Source organism: Festucalex cinctus, chromosome 7 (assembly GCF_051991245.1).
Source record: "Festucalex cinctus isolate MCC-2025b chromosome 7, RoL_Fcin_1.0, whole genome shotgun sequence".
Taxonomy (NCBI): Eukaryota; Metazoa; Chordata; class Actinopteri; order Syngnathiformes; family Syngnathidae; genus Festucalex; species Festucalex cinctus.
Genome location: NC_135417.1, coordinates 28,387,586 through 28,410,486, shown reverse-complemented (window position 1 = coordinate 28,410,486; position 22,901 = coordinate 28,387,586). Strand labels below are relative to the sequence as shown.

Sequence of the window (22,901 nt, the reverse complement as noted above, 5' to 3'; positions counted from 1 at the left end):
CACGTCGGGGTACTGGCATGTTAGGGTATTGTCAAATAGGACAAGGACCTTCTAAATTGTTTCTGACAAGCCTTGCCTGTGCAAAGTTCCATCCAAAGCCCAAAGATGGTGTGCAGTTCCCAAAATAAAATCAAAATGGCGGACTTCCTTTTCGGTATAGCATACGGCTACAAAATACTTTTTGTAGGTCTTAGGCTGATAGGTATGCCTCCAAATTTTCACAAACCTAGGTGAATCATACAATCGGAAATGCTCCATTAAAATGTATAGAGGGTCGTTATTGAGCACAACGTTGGGGTACTTGCACGTCGGGTTACTGTTACATAGTACAAGGACCATTTAAAATGAAAATGTTTTTTCCATGCCTTGTGTGTGCAAAGTTTCATGAAAAAGGCCAAAAATGATGCATAATTCCCAAAATAAAATCAGAATAGCGGACTTAGTCTTAGGTTAAGCAAATGGTAACATTATACTTTTTTGTAGGTCTTGGGCTGATAGGTATCTGTCCTAATTTTCACAAATCTAGCATAATCATACAATCGGAAATGCTTCATAAAAATGTCTAGAGGACGCTATTGAGCCATTTATTGCAAATTGCACAAGAAATCTCTAAAATATTCATGTTCATGACAAGTCTGGTGTGTGCAAAGTTTCATTAGTTTTCGCACATGTAAAGACCAAAAAAAAAAGCAGCATTTTACTTGGCAAACAATGCATCGCTACGGCAACAGCGTGCGACAAAATATAAAACTTTCGATAACTTTGCATCTTAAACATCTTAAGATGAAACACATCAAGTTTGAAGACGGTCGGATATATTTTGTAGGAGGAGTTCGTTAAAATATGACCCCTAAAAAAGGCCACAAAAAATGGCTACAAATCCCAACGTAAATCAAAATGGAGGACTTCCTGTTTGGTTTAGCATATGGTTCCAAAAGACTTTTTTGTACATTGTGGGCTCTTATGTATGCCTCCAAATTATCATAGCGCTAGGTGAAACGTACAACCAGGAATGCCTCGTTAAAGGAGTTTTTTTTTTTAGCTCAAAATGTGATGCCCGGCCCCTGGGGGACTTCCTGTTGGGTTTAGCACATGGCACCAAGATACTTTTTTGTACATCGTGGGCTGTTACATAGGTCTCCAAATTTTCGTAGCTCTAGCTGCTTCGTACAACTGGGAATGCTTCATTAAGAAGGAATTTTTTCCTTTGCAAACTGTCCATGCCACGGCAACAGCGTGCGACGAAATAAAAAGCTTTCAATAACTTTTCATCTTCAACATCTTAAGATGAATCACACCAAGTTTGAAGATGATTGGATCAACTCTGTAGGAGGAGTTCGTTAAAATAAGACCACTATGAAACCGCCAAAAAAATGGCAACACGTTCCAAATTAAATCAAAATGGCGGACTTCCTGTTAGGTTTGGCATATGGTTCAAAAAGAGTTTTTTGTACCTTGAGGGATGTTACATATGTCTTCAAATGTTGGTAACTCAAGGTGAAACGTACAGCCGGAAATGCTTCATTAAGTAAGAATTTTGAAACGCAAAATTTGATGCCCCGCCTCTGGCGGACTTCCTGTTAGGTTTAGCATATGGCACCAACAGACTTTTTTCTAGGTCGTAGTCTATTACATATGTGTACCAATTTTCGTAGCTCTAGGTTAAACGTACAAGCGGCAATGCTAAGTTTAGTAAGAGTTTTGAAACTCTAAATTTGATGCCTCGCCCCCGTCATATAGTTTGTCAAAAACTTTTGATTTTTGACCATGGTGTTGTCCCAGGTGTTGAGATGGTACACCCCAAGTGTGAAGTCAATCGAGTTAACTGTGTAGGAGAAGCGGGCAAAAGTATGACCCCTGTAAATGTGCAAAAATGGGCCAAAATTGGACATTTAAATACTCATACCTCACTTCCTGTCTATTTTAGGGTACACATATCAAAGAGGTTTTTGTTCACCTGGATGTGCTACAGGTGCCACACAATTTTCGTCGCCGTCGGACAATCGTAGCGGGACAGGGATCAGTTTAACATATGTAGGGGGCGCTAAGGAGCCATTTTTCTGTTATCATGTATGGCGACTTTAAAATACCAAATTTTTCGCCAGGCCTGATGTGTGTGTAAAGTTTGGTGAGTTTTGGTTCACGTTTAGTGTCTCAAAGAAAAATAATAATAACTAGAGCTGCGAGCAGCTATAAAGGGCCCTCGCAACCTGGGCCACGTTGGGGTACTTGCACGTCGGGGTACTGGCACGTTGGGGTACTGTCAAATCGGACAAGGACCATCTAAAATGTTTTTGACAAGCTTTGTGAGTGCAAAAGGCCAAAGATGATGTGCAATTCCCAAAATAAATTCAAAATGGCGGACTTCCTTTTAGGTTTAGCATACGGCTACAGAATACTTTTTGTAGGTCTTAAGCTAATAGGTATGCCTCCCAGTTTTCACAAATCTAGGTCAAGTCATCTTTAGTTGTGTATCGCTTGAATCATACAATTGGAAATGCTCCATAAAAATGCATAGAGGGCGCTATTGAGCACAACGTTGGGTTACTTGCACGTCAGGGTACTGGCACGTTGGGGTACTGTTACATGGAACAAGGACCATTTAAAATGTTAGTTTTTTCCATGCCTTGTCTGTGCAAAGTTTAATGAAAGAGGCCAAAAATGATGTATAATTCCCAAAATAAAATCAAAATAGCGGACTTCCTCTTTGGTTTGGCAAATGGCTACATAATACTTTTTTGTAGGTATTAGGCTGATAGGGGTCTGTCCTAATTTTCACAAATCTAGCAGAATCATACAATCGGAAATACTTCATAAAAATGTCTAGAGGGCGCTATTTATTGCAAATTGCACAATAAATCTCTAAAAATTCATGTTCATGACAAGTCTGATGTGTTTGCAAAGTTTCATAAGTTTTCACACATGTATAGATAAAAAAACAAAGCAGCACTTCACTTGGCAAACTGCATCGCTATAGCAGCAGCGTGCGACAAAATAAAAAACTTTTGATAACTTTGCATCTTAAACATCTTAAGATGAAACACACCAAGTTTGAAGACGGTCGGATGAACTTTGTACGAGGAGTTCGTTAAAATATGACAACTGAAAAAGGCCACAAAAAATGGCAACAAATCCCATCGTAAATCAAAATGGCAGACTTCCTGTTTGGTTTATCACATGGTTCCAAGAGACTTTTTTGTACATCGTGGGCTCTTATGTATGCCTGCAAATTATCATCGCGCTAGGTGAAACGTACAACCGGGAATGCTTCGTTAAAGAGGAGTTTTCTAGCTCAAAATGTGATGCCCGGCCCCTGGGGGACTTCCTGTTGGGTTTAGCACATGGCACCAAGAGACTTTTTTGTACACTGTGGGCTGTTACATATGTCTACAATTTTTTGTAGCTCTAGCTACTTCGTACAACTGGGAATGCTTCATTAAGAGGGATTTTTTTCCTTTGCAAAAAGTGCATGCCACGACAACAGCGTGCGACGAAATAAAGAGCTTTCAATAACTTTTCATCCTCAACATCTTAAGATGAGTCACACCAAGTTTGAAGATGATTGGATAAACTCTGTAGGAGGAGTTCGTTAAAATATGACCCCTATGAAATGGCCCAAAAAATGGCAACACATTCCAAAGTAAATAAAAATGGCGGACATCCTGTTAGGTTTAGCATATGGTTCAAAAAGAGTTTTTTGTACCTCGAGGGCTGTTATATACCTCTACAAATTTTGGTAACTCTAGGTGAAACGTACAGCCGGGTATGCTTTGTTAAAGAGGAGTTTTTTAGCTTAAAATGTGATGCCCGGCCCCTGGGGGACTTCCTGTTGGGTTTAGCACAGGGCACCAAGAGACTTTTTTGTACATCTTGGGCTGTTACATATGTCTACAAATTTTCGTAGCTCTAGCTGCTTCGTACAACTGGCAATGCTTCTTTAAGGATATTTTTTTTCCTTTGCAAACAGTGCATGCCATGACAACAGCGTGCGACGAAATACAAAGCTTTCAATAACTTTTCATCTTCAACATCTTAAGATGAATCACACCAAGTTTGAAGATGATCGGATAAACACTGTAGGAGGAGTTCGTTAAAATAAGACCCCAATGAAATGGCCAAAAAAATGGCAACACGTTCCAAAATAAATCAAAATGGCGGACTTCCTGTGAGGTTTAGCATATGGTTCAAAAAGAGTTTTTTGTAGGTCATAGCCTGTTACATATGTGTACAAATTTTCGTAGCTCTAGATTAAACGTACAACCGGCAATGCTTCATGAAGTAAGAATTTTTAAACTCTAAATTTGATGCGTCGCCGACGTCATATAGTATATCAAAAACTTTAGATTTTTTACAATGATGTTGTCCCAGGTGTTGAGATGGTCCATCCCAAGTTTGAAGTTAATCGGGTTAACCGTGTAGGAGAAGCGGGCAAAAGTATGACCCCTGTAAATGTGCAAAAATTGGCAAAAAATGGACATTTAAATACTCATACCTCACTTTCTGTCTATTTTAGGGTACACACTTCAAAGAGGTTTTTGTTCATTGGGATGTGCTACAGGTGCCACACAATTTTCATAGCCGTCGGACAATCGTAGCGGGACAGGGATCCGTTTAACCTATGTAGGGGGCGCTAAGGAGCCATTTTTCTGTTATCATGTATGGCGACTTTAAAATATCAAATTTTTCGCCAGGCCTGATGTGCGTGTAAAGTTTGGTGAGTTTTCGGTCACGTTTAGTGTCTCAAAAATGCGATTGTTTGCGGAGAAGAATAATAAGAATAAGAATAATAACTAGAGCTGTGAGCAGCTATAAAGGGCCCTCGCAACCCGGGCCACGTTGGGGTACTTGCACGTCGGGGTACTGGCACGTTGGGGTACTGTCAAATAGGACAAGGACCATCTAAAATGTTTTTGACAAGCCTTGTGTGTGCAAAGTTTAATTAAAACGCAAAATATTGTGCACAATTCCCAAAATAAATTCAAAATGGCGGACTTCCTTTTAGGTTTAGCATACGGCTACAGAATACTTTTTGTAGGGCTTAAGCTAATAGGTATGCCTCCCAGTTTTCACAAATCTAGGTCAAGTCATCTTTAGTTGTGTATCGCTTGAATCATACAATTGGAAATGCTCCATAAAAATGCATAGAGGGCGCTATTGAGCACAACGTTGGGTTACTTGCACGTCGGGGTACTGGCACGTTGGGGTACTGTTACATGGAACAAGGACCATTTAAAATGTTAGTTTTTTCCATGCCTTGTCTGTGCAAAGTTTCATGAAAAAGGCCAAAAATGATGTATAATTCCCAAAATAAAATCAAAATAGCGGTCTTCCTCTTTGGTTTGGCAAATGGCTACATAATACTTTTTTGTAGGTCTAGCAAAATCATACAATCGGAAATGCTTCGTAAAAATGTCTAGAGGGCGCTATTTATTGCAAATTGCACAATAAATCTCTGAAAATTCATGTTCATGACAAGTCTGATGTGTTTGCAAAGTTTCATGAGTTTTCATGTGTATAAAAAAAAAAAAAGCAGCACTTGACAAACAATGCATTGCTATGGCAACAGCGTGTTACAAAATAAAAAACTTTCGATTACTTTGCATCTTAAACATCTTAAGATGAAACACACCAAGTTTGAAGACAGTCGGATAAATTTTGTAGGAGGGGTTCGTTAAAATATGACCCCTGAAAAAGGCCACAAAAAATGGCAACAAATCCCATCATAAATCAAAATGGCAGACTTCCTGTTTGGTTTAGCACATGGTTCCAAGAGACTTTTTTTTGTACATCATGGGCTCTTATGTATGCCTGCAAATTATCATAGCGCTAGGTGAAACGTACAACCGGGAATGCTTCGTTAAAGAGGAGTTTTTTAGCTCAAAATGTGATGCCCGGCCCCTGGGGGACTTCCTGTTGGGTTTAGCACATGGCACCAAGAGACTTTTTTGTACATCCTGGGCTGTTACATATGTCTACAATTTTTCGTCGCTCTAGCTGCTTCGTACAACTGGGAATGCTTCATTAAGAAGGATTTTTTTCCTTTGCAAAAAGTGCATGCCACGACAACAGCGTGTGATGAAATAAAAAACTTTCAATCACTTTTCATTTTCAACATCTTAAGATGAATCACACCAAGTTTGAAGATGATCGGATAAACTCTGTAGGAGGAGTTTGTTAAAATATGACCCCTATGAAATGGCCAAAAAAAATGGCAACACATTCCAAAGTAAATCAAAATGGCGGACGCCCTGTTAGGTTTAGCATATGGTTCAAAAAGAGTTTTTTGTACCTCGAGGGCTGTTATATACCTCTACAAATGTTGGTAACTCTAGGTGAAACGTACAGCCGGGTATGCTTTGTTAAAGAGGAGTTTTTTAGCTCAAAATGTGATGCCCGGCCCCTGGGGGACTTCCTGTTGGGTTTAGCACAGGGCACCAAGAGACTTTTTTGTACATCTTGGGCTGTTACATATGTCTACAAATTTTCGTAGCTCTAGCTGCTTCGTACAAATGGGAATGCTTCTTTAAGGATATTTTTTTTCCTTTAAAAACAGTGCATGCCATGACAACAATGTGCGACGAAATACAAAGCTTTCAATAACTTTTCATCTTCAACATCTTAAGATGAATCACACCAAGTTTGAAGATGATCGGATAAACACTGTAGGAGGAGTTCGTTAAAATAAGACCCCAATGAAATGGCCAAAAAAATGGCAACACGTTCCAAAATAAATCAAAATGGTGGACTTCCTGTTAGGTTTAGCATATGGTTCAAAAAGAGTTTTTTGTAGGTCATAGCCTGTTACATATGTGTACCAATTTTCGTAGCTCTAGATTAAACGTACAACCGGCAATGCTTCGTGAAGTAAGAATTTTTAAACTCTAAATTTGATGCGCCGCCGCCGTCATATAGAATATCAAAAACTTTTCATTTTTCACAATGATGTTGTCCCAGGTGTTGAGATGGTACATCCCAAGTTTGAAGTCAATCGGGTTAACCGTGTAGGAGAAGCGGGCAAAAGTATGACCCCTGTAAATGTGCAAAAATTGGCAAAAATTGGACATTTAAATACTCATACCTCACTTTCTGTCTATTTTAGGGTACACACTTCAAAGAGGTTTTTGTTCATTGGGATGTGCTACAGGTGCCACACAATTTTCATAGCCGTCGGACAATCGTAGCGGGACAGGGATCCGTTTAACCTATGTAGGGGGCGCTAAGGAGCCATTTTTCTGTTATCATGTATGGCGACTTTAAAATATCAAATTTTTCGGCAGGCCTGATGTGCGTGTAAAGTTTGGTGAGTTTTCGGTCACGTTTAGTGTCTCAAAAATGCGATTGTTTGCGGAGAAGAATAATAAGAATAAGAATAATAACTAGAGCTGCGAGCAGCTATAAAGGGCCCTCGCAACCCGGACCACGTTGGGGTACTTGCACGTCGGGGTACTGGCACGTTGGGGTACTGTCAAATAGGACAAGGACCATCTAAAATGTTTTTGACAAGCCTTGTATGTGCAAAGTTTAATCAAAACGCAAAATATGGTGTGCAATTCCCAAAATAAATTCAAAATGGCGGACTTCCTTTTAGGTTTAGCATACGGCTACAGAATACTTTTTGTAGGTCTTAAGCTAATAGGTATGCCTCCCAGTTTTCACAAATCTAGGTCAAGTCATCTTTAGTTGTGTATCGCTTGAATCATACAATTGGAAATGCTCCATAAAAATGCATAGAGGGCGCTATTGAGCACAACGTTGGGTTACTTGCACGTCAGGGTACTGGCACGTTGGGGTACTGTTACATGGAACAAGGACCATTTAAAATGTTAGTTTTTTCCATGCCTTGTCTGTGCAAAGTTTAATGAAAGAGGCCAAAAATGATGTATAATTCCCAAAATAAAATCAAAATAGCGGACTTCCTCTTTGGTTTGGCAAATGGCTACATAATACTTTTTTGTAGGTATTAGGTTGATAGGGGTCTGTCCTAATTTTCACAAATCTAGCAGAATCATACAATCGGAAATACTTCATAAAAATGTCTAGAGGGCGCTATTTATTGCAAATTGCACAATAAATCTCTAAAAATTCATGTTCATGACAAGTCTGATGTGTTTGCAAAGTTTCATAAGTTTTCACACATGTATAGATAAAAAAACAAAGCAGCACTTCACTTGGCAAACTGCATCGCTATAGCAGCAGCGTGCGACAAAATAAAAAACTTTTGATAACTTTGCATCTTAAACATCTTAAGATGAAACACACCAAGTTTGAAGACGGTCGGATGAACTTTGTACGAGGAGTTCGTTAAAATATGACAACTGAAAAAGGCCACAAAAAATGGCAACAAATCCCATCGTAAATCAAAATGGCAGACTTCCTGTTTGGTTTATCACATGGTTCCAAGAGACTTTTTTGTACATCGTGGGCTCTTATGTATGCCTGCAAATTATCATCGCGCTAGGTGAAACTTACAACCGGGAATGCTTCGTTAAAGAGGAGTTTTCTAGCTCAAAATGTGATGCCCGGCCCCTGGGGGACTTCCTGTTGGGTTTAGCACATGGCACCAAGAGACTTTTTTGTACACTGTGGGCTGTTACATATGTCTACAATTTTTTGTAGCTCTAGCTACTTCGTACAACTGGGAATGCTTCATTAAGAGGGATTTTTTTCCTTTGCAAAAAGTGCATGCCACGACAACAGCGTGCGACGAAATAAAGAGCTTTCAATAACTTTTCATCCTCAACATCTTAAGATGAGTCACACCAAGTTTGAAGATGATCGGATAAACTCTGTAGGAGGAGTTCGTTAAAATATGACCCCTATGAAATGGCCCAAAAAATGGCAACACATTCCAAAGTAAATAAAAATGGCGGACATCCTGTTAGGTTTAGCATATGGTTCAAAAAGAGTTTTTTGTACCTCGAGGGCTGTTATATACCTCTACAAATTTTGGTAACTCTAGGTGAAACGTACAGCCGGGTATGCTTTGTTAAAGAGGAGTTTTTTAGCTTAAAATGTGATGCCCGGCCCCTGGGGGACTTCCTGTTGGGTTTAGCACAGGGCACCAAGAGACTTTTTTGTACATCTTGGGCTGTTACATATGTCTACAAATTTTCGTAGCTCTAGCTGCTTCGTACAACTGGCAATGCTTCTTTAAGGATATTTTTTTTCCTTTGCAAACAGTGCATGCCATGACAACAGCGTGCGACGAAATACAAAGCTTTCAATAACTTTTCATCTTCAACATCTTAAGATGAATCACACCAAGTTTGAAGATGATCGGATAAACACTGTAGGAGGAGTTCGTTAAAATAAGACCCCAATGAAATGGCCAAAAAAATGGCAACACGTTCCAAAATAAATCAAAATGGCGGACTTCCTGTGAGGTTTAGCATATGGTTCAAAAAGAGTTTTTTGTAGGTCATAGCCTGTTACATATGTGTACAAATTTTCGTAGCTCTAGATTAAACGTACAACCGGCAATGCTTCATGAAGTAAGAATTTTTAAACTCTAAATTTGATGCGTCGCCGACGTCATATAGTATATCAAAAACTTTAGATTTTTTACAATGATGTTGTCCCAGGTGTTGAGATGGTCCATCCCAAGTTTGAAGTTAATCGGGTTAACCGTGTAGGAGAAGCGGGCAAAAGTATGACCCCCTGTAAATGTGCAAAACTGGGCCAAAATTGGACAGTCAGATGATCATACCTCACTTTCTGTCTATTTTAGGGTACACACATCAAAGAGGTTTTTGTTCATCTGGATGTGCTACGGGTGCCACACAATTTTCGTCGCCATAGGACAATCGTAGCGGGACAGGGATCCGTTTAACCTATGTAGGTGGCGCTATGGAGCCATTTTTCTGTTATCATGTATGGCGACTTTAAAATATCAAATTTTTCGCCAGGCCTGATGTGCGTGTAAAGTTTGGTGAGTTTTCGTTCACGTTTAGCGTCTCAAAAATGCGATTGTTTGCGGAGAAGAATAATAATAAGAATAATAATAATAAGAAGAATTCCTACAAAAACAATAGGGCCTCGCAGCGGCACCGCCGCCGCCGCTGCTCGGGCCCTAATAATAAGAAGAATTCCTACAAAAACAATAGGGCCTCGCAGCGGCACCGCCGCCGCCGCTGCTCGGGCCCTAATAATAATAATAAGAATTCCTACAAAAACAATAGGGCCTCGCAGCGGCACCGCCGCCGCCGCTGCTCGGGCCCTAATAAGAATTCCTTGAAAAACAATAGGGACCTCGCAGCGGTCGCTGCTCGGGCCCTAATAAGAAGAATTCCTACAAAAACAATAGGGCCTCGCAGCGGCACCGCCGCCGCCGCTGCTCGGGCCCTAATAAGAATTCCTTCAGGAACAATAGGGACCTCGCAGCGGTCGCTGCTCGGGCCCTAATAATAATAATAAAGGTTAGAAACAACATATGTGGGATTTTTCAGCATCCCACAATAAGTATAATAATAAAGGTTAGAAACAACATATGTGGGAATACTTTCAGCATTCCCACAATAATAATAAAGGTTAGAAACAACATATAAATTAAATTTATAAATTTAAATTGTAAATTGCGTAAATTGTAGGAAAATAATTGTTATTGACACTTTTAAAAGTCCGTGTGACCTCAATATTTGTTAGACAGGTGTACAAATGGGTTCAAATGAAAGCTATGACTTCACCCTTTAAAATGCTACCAAATATGCGTGACTAAAAGATAGAGAAGCATCTGAAAACAAGCCTTAAATAGGATATGCACCAACGCCAAAAATCCAATTTGTCAAATGGACAGATTAAATTCACGTGCTGATAAAGGTGACAATAATACCACTTATCATATCAAAAAATAATCTATAGACATGTACCTTTAAAAAAAAAGGTTACTAGATTTTGCCACCTTGAGTGGTACCGAAAAATCAAATTTTGGACTTTGGCCCATGGACTAATTTTGATGGCTCTCCTGAGCTTCTAGTTATTTCTACAACTCTAGTTTCTGATAGAATGATTGGAACAGATACTTCTTTGTCACAAAAAACATCCACAAAGTTTGGTTCTTTTATGACTTTATTATTGGTTGACAGAAACAGCGACCAAATCTGCTGGGTCAAAAATATACATACAGCAGCATGAATTAGCAATTTTGGTGACTTAAAAAGTTAGTCAATGAAATGAGCTTCATACCATTAACTTCTTGTGTGTGATTATGCGTGACTGTGACTTCTGTGAGGCCATTGAAATAGGGCTCATTGGATACCAATGCCCACAAATGTAACTATGGACACACAGTCAAAGGACCTCAGCAGTGTCTAAACTGATCTGAAAATGCAAATCATTGACTTGAACAAGTCAGGAAAGTTGCTTGAACCATTTCAAAGCATCTGCAGGTCTCAAGACCAACAGTGCAAACAATTGTTCGCAAGTATAAAGTGCATGGCACTGTTTATCACTACCATGATCAGGGAGAAAATGCAAGCTATCACCTGCTGCTGAGAGAAAATTGGTCAGAAGGGGGTGAAGAATCGACCGAGACTCACCAAAAAGCAGATCTGCCAAGAATTAGAAGTTGCTGGAATACAGCTGTCAGTGTCCACAGTCAAGAGTGTTTTTGCATCGCCATGGACTGGGAGGCTGCCATGCAAGAAGCAAGCTCTTGCTCTGAAAGTGGCATCGTAAGGCTCGACTGAAATTCGCTGCTGATCATATTGACAAAGGTAAGACCTTCTGGAGGAATGGTGTGTGGTCATACAAAACAAAAATTGAGCTGTTTGATTACAATGTCTAGTAATAAGTTTGGAGGAAAAAAAAGAGGTATTAACCCCAAGAACGCTAACGCTATGCCTACCGTCAAGCATGCGGTTGGTAGTATGCTGTGGGAATGTTTTGCTGCCAATAGAACTGGTGCTTTATACAGAGTAAATGGGATAATGAAGAAGGAGGATTAACTTCTTTTTTTTTCTTTTTTTTTCTTTTTTTTTCAAAAATCATCAGCTCAAAGGTTGGGTCTTGGGCACAGTTGGGTGTTCAACAACACAATGACCCAACCACACATTAAAAGTGATAATGGAATGGCTAAATCAGGCTAGTAGAATGACCTTTCCAATGTCCTGACTTGAACCTCATTGAGGACATGCGAACAACACTAAAGTAATAAGTCCATGAAAGCAAGCCAACAAATTTAACTGAACTGCACTAATTCTGTCAAGAGGAGTGGTCAAAGATTCAACCAGAAGCTTGTGGATGGCTACCAAAAGTGCCTAATTGAACTGAAAATGCCCAAGAGAATGCAACCAAATACGAGTATTGCTGTATGTATATTTTTGACCCAGCAGATTTTCTCACTTTTTCTGTTAAACCCCCAATAAAATCATAAAATAAAATAAAAAAAAATCCTTATTTTTTTTTTTTTGTGTGATAAAGTATCCGTTCCAATTACTCTATCAGCAAAAAATCAGTGTTATAGAAATAACTGGAAGCTCAAGAGACATTATGTTCTTTTCAAGTGTATGTAATCGGATCAGGCCCCACGGTTTGGGTCTTGCAGGATCCGCGGATTGGTTGGTTTAGAAATATACTGGATCTACCTTGATGCCGATGCCTGACTTCCGGTCCGGCTCGTTTAATTTCTTCAGCTTCATGAAAATCCACATGCTGATTCTGGAAAAAAATGAAAACCTTGCGGAAATCTTCCGCAGCTCTGCATTCCACAGCTGGTGGGAATTGACACGCAGACTCAACTTCTTTTCTTTCTTTTCCTTGCGGCGTCCCGACGGTTACCGTTCCGCATCCGGTACGCAGTCAGTGTGAACCACTGATCTGTATATATTACTGGATAGACAACAGGCCAGGACTTTTGAGGTCGCGAGGCCGCCATATTGCTCCTCCCAAGAAACATTTCTCGGCATACGACCTTATACATTACATACAGTATTGAAATTGGAGAACATTTGAGACAGTACTTAGTAGAAACAGCATGATTTATAATGTTTTAAATTTGTTAAACATAAACAAGAGGACTTCTGACATTTTGCAACTTGCCTTAAATGATATGCTTAATAATGTTTACAGGAGGAAACGTGTATATTTTTTATTAAAAAATGTATACCTGTAATTCAACAAAAGATGCCTCTGCTAAATCTAATATTGAGGTCTAAGGAACTAAATAAAAACTAATAAAAGAAAAAGGGGGTGTAGCAAAGCAGCACATACCGTCCAGTTGTTATTGTCATTTTTTTTTTTTTTTTTTACAAAATTGAAGTTTAGATTCTCCTTTTAAATAATGCCTGGCCTAATTGGTTTGTTGATGTACTTAAACGTTGATGTACGAGAAAAATGCGGAGTTCAAATCTTTTTTTTTTCTGTATGCAATTGAATGCAATTGAATGTGTTGTTAGTGTGATGGCATGGGCATACATGGCTTTCAATGGCACTTGGTCACTCGTGTTTTTTGATGATATGGCAAAGGACAGAAGCAGCCCGATGAATTCTGAAGTGTATCGGGATATAAATTGGGCTCGAATTCAGCCAAATGCAGCAAAGTTGAGTGGACGGAGATGGACAATGATCCAAAACATACTACAAAAGCCACCCAGGAGTCTTTTAAAGCAAAGAAGTGGAATATTATTCAATGGTCGAGTTAATCGCTCGATCTCTGACCAATCGAGCATCCATTTCACTTAATCACGGCAAAGCTTAAGGCAGAAAGACGTTCAAAGATACAACTGAAGACAGCTGCAGTCAAGTCCTAGTCCAAGGAGGAAACTCAGGGGTAGATTCACTAAGAGCGCAACAACTGCACCCGCAGTCTGCTCCCAGTTAACCACCTATTCACTAAGGATATTGCTCTAATCATATACCTGCGCAAACACGCCCACAAATTCTGACAGCTGGGAGCAAATTTGCGCCTGATTTACCACACATGGCAATGGATTTACGCCATGAACATGGTTGTTATAGTAACAGTTGCGAGAAATATGACATTATCAGAAAGAGAGGTTGGACCGAGAGGTGCAGAAGCGTTTTCCTCATAGTGTCATTAAGCTGTACAGAGCAGAGAGGACGACAACAGCATCTTTCATTCATAAAGTATAAATTATTGGTGCAATCATTTTTTTTAGAGGTTAACTTGGGCATGCTGTCTGCATCTGGCACGTAAAATGATCGTAAATGCCTCCCCGCAATTGCCAATCAGCCCAGGTTACGTCATGTGTCGTAAACCAACATAGAACATAGAAAAATCTCTCTCTCTCTCTCTCTCTCTCTCTCTCTCTCTCTCTCTCTCTCTCTCTCTCTCTCTCTCTCTCTCTCTCTCTCTCTCTCTCTCAGCCTCTCTCTCTCTCTTTCTCGGCCTCTCCCTCTCTCTCTCTCTCTCTCTCTCTCTCTCTCTCTCTCTCTCTCTCTCTCTCTCTCTCTCTCTCTCCGTGATCAGCCTGAGGGGGACAGGCAGTTGGGCACCATGCACTGCTGTCATGATCCCGGGAACGAGGAAGCGCCAAGTTTACACCAGCCTTCCATAAACGTTATTTGCGTCACTCAAACTCCGTTTGGCTATTAGCGTTGGAGTTAGTCAGGGTTCTTGCAGGAATCACTCAGTGAAATTTTAGACCTTTTTTAGACCTTTTTAGACCACTATGAGAAAAATTTTAGACCAACTTCACGACCGACCGAAGACCCCTAAAAAAATAAAATAAAAAAATAAAAATAAATAAAAAAGGGGGGGGGGTCACATATTTGTTTCTCAAAACCATGTCAACTTGCAGGGCTCTACACTAACTTTTCCACTACTAGCACTGGTGCGAGTAACATTTTTAGTTGCTCGCACAGCACAGGATTTGGTCGCACCATTTTTTGTGGAGGTGTAGCATGACTTTACACATACGCAACTCGATATATTTGCAAAATATTTGATTGGAACACAAGTTTTGCCTGCAACAGCAGTGGCTATCAAAACATACGATTCATTTAAATATTCAAAACTTAGTGACATTTGCTGCTTGTCGACGTTAATCTTAAAACACCACAAATTTTTACGGTATCTTCAAACGTGTTAAAAAACAACAACAAAAATGTCTTCTATATTTTCATATATTGAATAAATTGTTTAAATAGACCGGGCTGGGCGATATGACTGAAAAATGTATCAGTTTAAATATTTATTAGTCGTTATTGACAGTTATAATTGGGTTGGGGTTTTTTTCTATTCAAAATAAGGATCAGGAAAACAAAATGCTGATAATTTGAAATATAAATATTTAACCTTTAAAAAGACACAAACACAATATGTGCACAGTGTGAAGTATTTCAGAAACATAAAAATTTGTGACATTAAATAAACCTACCGTCCAGCCAAAAGAAATATGAAGCCACCTTATGGAACAATAAATCTATCAAACACATTTTAACCACTTAATATATAAAAAAAATATTGCCAAAAGTTACCTTCCCTTTATATCAACAATTTTTCTTTTTTTTTTGCCATCACATTCATTTTTGGTTAATGTATGACGTCTTTTTTTTATTATTATTATTATTAATCTGAGACACGATGATGACCACGGAATCACTGCTGTTTTTTTTTGTTTTTTTTGCTGTGGTTCATTTTGAGTTTGATGACGTTCATTGCGGGCACGTCTCAGTTCTCCTATCTGCTTGTCATGCTAGTTGTGTACATTGACAGGGGGAAAAAAAAAGAGAGACGCTTGCGATGTCCTTTTAGCTTAGCTGGTGTGTTGGCTGTGGGACATACCTGTGTGAAGTTTGAATTCATGCATTGGGTCGTCACGGGACTTATTGTATTGAGTCGCGCGCAGTACCAACACCGGAACATACAAGTGCACCGAGAGGACTCGATAGCCAAGGGAAATACCGAAATGTACGGCACCGGCTTCTGCTACTGTCTGTTGACACTCGGACTATCCCGTGCCGTAAGTTCGTCGTTCACCACCCTGCCTGTTTGTTTTTGTCCTGGTAGTGTTAAGCCTAATTTATGCCTCCACGTTTGCTCTCGCGTCGATGAGCGCCGTCGATCACATGATCTACGGCGCTCATGAATTTTAAGTGCCGCGTCGCTCGTGGCCGGCTGACGTGCACACGTCGCCAATCCTTGGACGCCGTAGATGGCGGGGCGTAGCTCGCTTCTGATTGGTCCGTTCGATGGCGTTTTTTCTTTTTTTTCTCTCTCTCTCTCCCCGCCCCCCGCCCAGATAGTTTCCGTGAAGGCAACTGGCGGCGCAAATCGACTTCCCTGGGACGAGAGGCGGAAAACAATAACAAAACAAAAAAAAAACTGTGTTCGCTAAGCGCACGGCTGTTGTGGATTGGCGAGTTTACGGCCGACACCGGTGCAAATTGGCAATAATTAATTGCCACGGTGATGAACTTACTCTCCCCCCGGCTTTGTTTCGTGTTTCTGAATTAAATTGAACTTCCTGAATCCGTCATAAAATGCAGAGGAATCGCCACTCTGTGGCGGCCCAGCCATAGCGACAGCGGGACTTGGTGTGAAACTCCAGCAGACCCCGATGTGTATTGTGATGTGTATTGCGCACAAGTCGGAAGGCAAACGCACGAGCGGAGCAACGCCGTAACCCCCCCGTGCGAGCCCGTCGCAGAAGCATACTGAGGCCTTTAGCTTGACATGTTGAGCTCGGGATGTCCGCAGAAAGCAACAACGATAATTCCTCCCCCTCCTGTTGTCGTATCTCGCGGCAAAACAAGCCGCCGCCGCGCGTCACATCTCACTTGTACCGCCCCACGTACCTTAGCTCCCGCCCGCCCGAACTACATTGAACTACAATGCAAACGCACCCGCTCAAATGTCTCCTTCACTTTGAGCACGCAAATAACAGAAAAACGCAACACGCACATTTTTTGTTCTTTCTTTTTCTTTCATTCTACAGAGCAGACACTTCTCGGAATGTAAGGAACGGATGTAAGAATTTTAGACTTGGGTAAATTAAATTTTAGACCTAGTATGAAAATATGGCTGTTTTTTAAGACATTTTTCAAGACTTACTGAATTTTAGACTTTTTTTTAGACTTTTTAAGACCCCACGGGAACCCTGGTTAGTAAATTAGACGCTGTATATCAATGAGTGTCATTTGCATTGGGGTGGGCATATTATGCGCCTAATGTATGCAAATCACCTAATTTACGTACACGCAAATACCACGGCGCACCAGGGCGCAATCTGGTTGGCAGCGCACTTCAGGCAGTCATTGCCTGCAAAGGATTCTCAACAAAATATTGAAAAGTACCATTTTACTTTACGTGATGTTTATGTGTCCAATTACTTTTGAGCCCCTGGATTAAGGAGCTTTTGCATAGAAATAGCGTAGATTGGTGTTTGGAGAAAATAAAACTGCTGCTTTGGTGGCCTACACTCACCCTGCATCTGAGTCCTACCTTTCCACGTCGTGTCATAAAAGTGTGTACATCCTGTTTTTAAAAAGTGCATTTTCCTGAGTGAAAACAACAGACCCTGCCTTAAACCTTATTAATATGTGTTTAAACAAAGCATATATTACTTATACTTACATTACAATACAGCAGCAATTTTGAAACAGACTAAAATGAGATTCACAAGAGTGACCTCATGTTGAATTTAATTTTTCGCTTGCTCAAAAAAAAAAAAAAAATATATATATATATATATATATATATATATATATATATATATATATATATATAGCTCTTCCTACCAAACCAGAAATAGGTCCATGCTTTGAAATAGATGATAGGCATTATCTTATGTACCACACTGGCTCAATCAGTGTGTGTGGGCGTGGGCGTGCGTGTGGGGGGGTGTTCATACGTGTGTGTGTGTGACTGTGGAGAGAGAATTGTGGGTGAGGAGGGGGTGCGCTACTTACCAACACACGTGGGCACAGTGCCGTTCCACTGGGCCAGGGCATTGGGCACAGCCTCACACTTGATGGCACTGGATCCATGCAGAGTATAGCCTGGATTGCATTCAAACAGCACAACCATACTGGTTCCAAAATCGTTCCCAACACGCTTCCCAAAACGGGGCTCCGGGACCGAGCTACACTGAGAGGAACTTGTCCTGGGAACGGCTAGGAATAAGATGAAAGCGGGAGTAGACAAAGATAGTGGTGGGTAGGCATGATAGACAGAGAAACAATGGGGGAGGAGAGACAGAAAGACAAAGGAGGCAGAGAGGAATGGTTAAGAACATCATGTGCCCCCTCTCTGTGTTTTCAGGTCTGCCTGGATAAGCATTTTGACTGCACACAATCCTGCTATGTTGCGCTTTGTCACACACAATTATAGAATAAATGTCTGGTTAAAACATGTTTCAAAAGAATCTAAGGTAGCAGGACTGCTCATTGGCCCCTCATAGTCTATCAAGACTTACCTTGGTAAACAAAATGAAATCCTTTTGCCGTGTCAGTTCCGTTTGAGCTGAACTTCAGTGTTACCTTGTTTCCTGAGCTCAAAGGGAGCGTCTCACCTGAAATGGAAAAGCAAATGAGATATGGTCAACTTTATTTCAACACAATGCTTATGACCATAAACCACCTCATTGGGTTCACATGTTTAGGTTCTTAGGTCTTTCAGTAAAAAAAAATAAAATAACTAATAATAACTGTGTTATAAATATGAAAAAAGAAGAACACTGAATAGTTTCTGTATCATTATCTCATAAACAATTTGTGGAAACAGTTGCCAACAGATGGCTTGCATTTGTTTAATTGGGATCCGGGAGTTTATTTAATTCTCATTATTACTTGTTTATTATTATTGTGTTTCGACATTTCTGGAGCTGCACAAGTGGAGTTGATGGAGTGAAGTTGATAAGATGCTCCACATGCTTTTATTTATCTGGTTAAAATTGTTATGTAAGGTGTGCTACTTATCCTTGACAACAACAAAAGAAATAACAGGATTTTGGATGCCTGAGAGTAAAAAACAAAGACACACATCCATACATGCACACCCACACACGCACACGCATAAACACAAAGAACATACTTCAAAAGGTAGTGTGCACTTTTACCCGAATGGGATCCATAAATCGACGCGAGAAGCGAAGAATCTGTTGGGGATCCATCATAGATCTCGACAACATCACTGGTCAGTGTATGAAACACCACAAATTGGCCAAACAGTACTGCAAGCATAAGACGTAAATGAAGAACAGATTAAAATTAAATGTATACAGTTATGTAGAATAGTTAACTAACCTATTTTATCAATATGTACAAAATTATTGAGGTTGAGAAGAGGGTTTACATGTAATTATATCATTATTATATATACTCAATCTCATATTATTATTATTATTATTATTATTATTATTATTATTATTGTTGTTGTTGTTGATATTAAATGTTTTCTGGGTGGTGCTCACATACAGCACTGTCTCAGAAAATTAGAATATTGTGATAAAGTCCATTATTTTCTATAATGCTATTAAATAAACAAAAATGGCACACATTCTGGATTCATTACAAATCAACTAAAATATTGCAAGCGTTTTATTATTTTTAATATTGCTGATTATGGTTTACAGTTTAAGAAAACTCTAATATCCTATCTCAAAATATTAGAACATTTCCTCAGACCAAGTTAAAAAAAATGCCATAATCAGCAATATTAAAACAATAAAAGGCTTGCAATATTTCAGTTGATTTGTAATGAATCCAGAATGTATGGCATTTTTGCTTATTTAATTGCATTACAGAAAATAATGGACTTTATCACAATATTCTCATTTTCTGAGACAGTCCTGTACATCTCATTAACACCTTTGTGTTAGCTGTGTACGTTACAGTGTCTCTCTCTTTTTTTTTTTTCTAGCTTCCCTTCAAAGTGCTGCTCTTGTTTTATACAAGATGTTGGTTGTTTGAGTTGTTTGAGTAGAGATAGTAAACTTGAGTAGACTGTGATGTCATTTTCAGTCGACAGCAAGTGTTAATTAAAATGTGCATTTTTCCTTATATAGCATGCAACGTGACTAGAGATGCAGTATATTTGTATATATTGAGGCACTTAATCGCTAATGCAAGCCCACATTGAGTTCCTCCACATATTGACTCGCTTCAAAGCATTTTACAATCCCCTTCATCTGATAACTAGTGTATTTTAAACATAGAAGGGCCAAAACATACCTAATGAAAATTAAACTGCACTAAAAAACTAGCCACCAAAGGGTGCTATAACTGCACAAATGGAAATCAACCTGACTTTTTTAACAGATGTGTAGCTTTTAAATATCATGGCAGTTTTAATATCACAATATAACGATATTGCCGGTATCATTACATCCCTATTTACCAGTATTTTCCAGTCATTTACTGCTATAACGGGTTAGGGTTCATTCCCACGATAATGTTCTTGACAAAAGGTTAAAGATATGGAAATTCAGACAAACTGTTCTGGTGTGACTTTCAGTAGGTTGGCAGCTCCAAGTTAATGAGAAAAATGGCCAGCAAGGTTTTTGAAGCACCTTCGTCTCTCAATTTATTGTTCAGATGATGTTTCAATCTCAAAGCAAGCTGTGCTTTTTAAATTTTATTTTTTCCAATAAATTGAAGATATATGCACATTACTACTTTGTTGAGTATGTGGAGTATTGTGTTCAGCAAACTAAACAGCAGTTTAAGGCCATACTGTATATTACTGTACATTAAGTACCGTATTGTATCACGTAAAATTGTATCTATTTGTATAGAGGTGTAAGCATCATATCGTGACCTGTGTTTCAAGGTACGATACCTAGCCCTAGATGGAAGCCTTGATAAAAGCATGGTTTTGTGCTAATTAGTGCAAAAACGAGTTTGCTTACTACCAAGGCACTTCAACCCTGTGACTAGCATACAAACCAGGCAGATTGTTAAAGTAGTAAAACGTAGGGATGGGAATTGAAAACCGGTCGCTGTTGAGAACCAGTTCCCAGTGTTTCAATTCCTTGGAATTGTTTGCCGGTTTTTGCCTTCGATACCCTTACTGGTTCCGCACGGGACGATGACGTCACCACGCGCAACATTATTGAGTAGCGCATCGAGCAACAAACATGGCGTCTAACGCTGGAAAGTTTGGTGACATTCAAAGATTACAGGGCAATCTGCAAATTGGATCTTTCATCGGATGGAGGAAACACTACCTCTACGCAAAAGCATTTGCACACACAGCATGCAATGACTGTCATGTTTGTCAACGCTCCGGAGTGCTCAACCCAGCAGTCCTCTTCTGAGCACGTCCTCTTCTGACAGCACTTCAGGTAATAACAATGTTAGCACCAGTTTGCCTTTATGTAGAACGTTATTAACTCATCCAAAAAACGTGTAAAAATGTTTTTAATACTTTGTCATTCACTCCCAAAATCGTGTTTACATGTTTTTTTTGTTTTTTTGTTTTTTGTTTTGTTTTTTATCTATGCAAGCGCATACAGAAGGTTTTGATGCAGCTTCTGACATGAAGAGGTGGCTTAAAGCAATGGTGGTTATTAAAAACATGGCCAGCAGGTGGCAGCAGAGCATAAGAAATCAGCCAGGCGGGCCCATGTTGCAACAAGCTCTATTTGTCAGCGTTTTCATCAGGAATGTGAATATTGACGACTTAGCTATATTCTAATGCTAATGGATACAAAATGGAAACAGATACAAATATACTTTTAATCCTGATGAAAGAAGAGACTCTAATCTTTCTTTTTGTAGGTTCTGTGTTTTTATAGCAATAGAACACAAAATTCTGTGGACCTTGCAAAATCTGCCAAAAGGGTGTTTCTTCAATGAAAATGGCTGGGAGTCAATGAGTTAAACTACCAATGTTAAAGCCCGTCTCTCATGAAACGGCACAGACTGGCGAGGGTAACAGCAGTCACACTGACTGTGGTACGCAATTCACACCGAGTGCGGTGATAACACCACAAGTGTTGTTTTTTTCATCGGAGTTAATTCAAGGTTGCAAAATGTGCAAAGACATGCACTTTGGCAAAAAGGAGATTTTTGAGACCCTTTTCTGCTGCATGTAAGTTAACATTGACACTGGTGATTTTGACATTGACACAACAGTTTGAGGATTATTTGATGTCACAGAAGGAAAAATTCAGAAAATTTGGCATTGTTGGCAGAGGACAAGTACAAAAAAAGTGATGTAAGAGCGCAAACGCTACTTTCAGTAAGAACAAAAGTACATTTCCTGAACTGTCAAAGCACGTTAATTATCAATCAATTAATTAATTGTCCAAAATATCTGTTATGTTTCGGTTTTGGTTGGTTGAGGTTTTGTTTAGTTTTGAGTGTTTATGTTGTCTGTTGTCCAGTTTTGTCTCCCCTAGTCTCGTCAGTGTTAACCTTGTTCACCTGCGTGTGTATTCCCTTCCCGGTGTGTGTTGCTAATTGGTTCCCCCTGCCTGCTGTGTTTCCCAGCTGTGTGGTGTTAGTGGCTCGTTAGTGTGTGTATTTAGGGAGTGGGTTTTGTTACACGCGTTGTAGGAACATTGTCCTTTTGTTAGTGAAGTGTTTCGGCGAGTCTGGTTGCTGCTTGTGCCATGTCTTCAGCTATAGTCAAGTTTGCATAGTTTGGTCTGGTTTCCCCACTTCTGCTCCAAGTCTTTCACGTCTGCTCCAAGACCTTCACGTCTGCTCCAAGACCTTCACGTCTGCTCCAACTCCTTCACGTCTGCTCCAACTCCTCCGTGCCAAGTCTTCCAAGTAAGCCACACCATCCACGGCACGTTACGCCAAGTCATCCACGCCACGCCAAGTCATCCACGCCACGCCAAGTCATCCACGCCACGCCAAGTCATCCACGCCACGCCAAGTCATCCACGCCACGCCAAGTCATCCACGCCACGCCAAGTCATCCACGCCAAGTCATCCACGCCAAGTCATCCACGCCAAGTCATCCACGCCACGCAACGCCAAGTCATCCACGC

General features: G+C 40.0%; 1 protein-coding gene across 5 annotated transcripts in view; it reads right to left on the bottom strand.

The window, feature by feature from the left end:
• LOC144021954 (CUB and sushi domain-containing protein 3-like) overlaps window positions 1-22,901 on the bottom strand; it is a 1,200,535-nt gene that overhangs the window by 487,674 nt on the left and 689,960 nt on the right. For all 5 annotated transcript variants that reach the window (XM_077526258.1, XM_077526261.1, XM_077526260.1 and 2 more), the window contains exons 32-34: window positions 19,017-19,130; window positions 18,375-18,470; window positions 17,869-18,072 (exon numbers count right to left, since the gene is read on the bottom strand). In XM_077526258.1, the coding sequence (XP_077382384.1) occupies window positions 17,869-18,072; window positions 18,375-18,470; window positions 19,017-19,130 (414 nt within the window). The remainder of the gene's footprint in view (window positions 1-17,868; window positions 18,073-18,374; window positions 18,471-19,016; window positions 19,131-22,901) is intronic.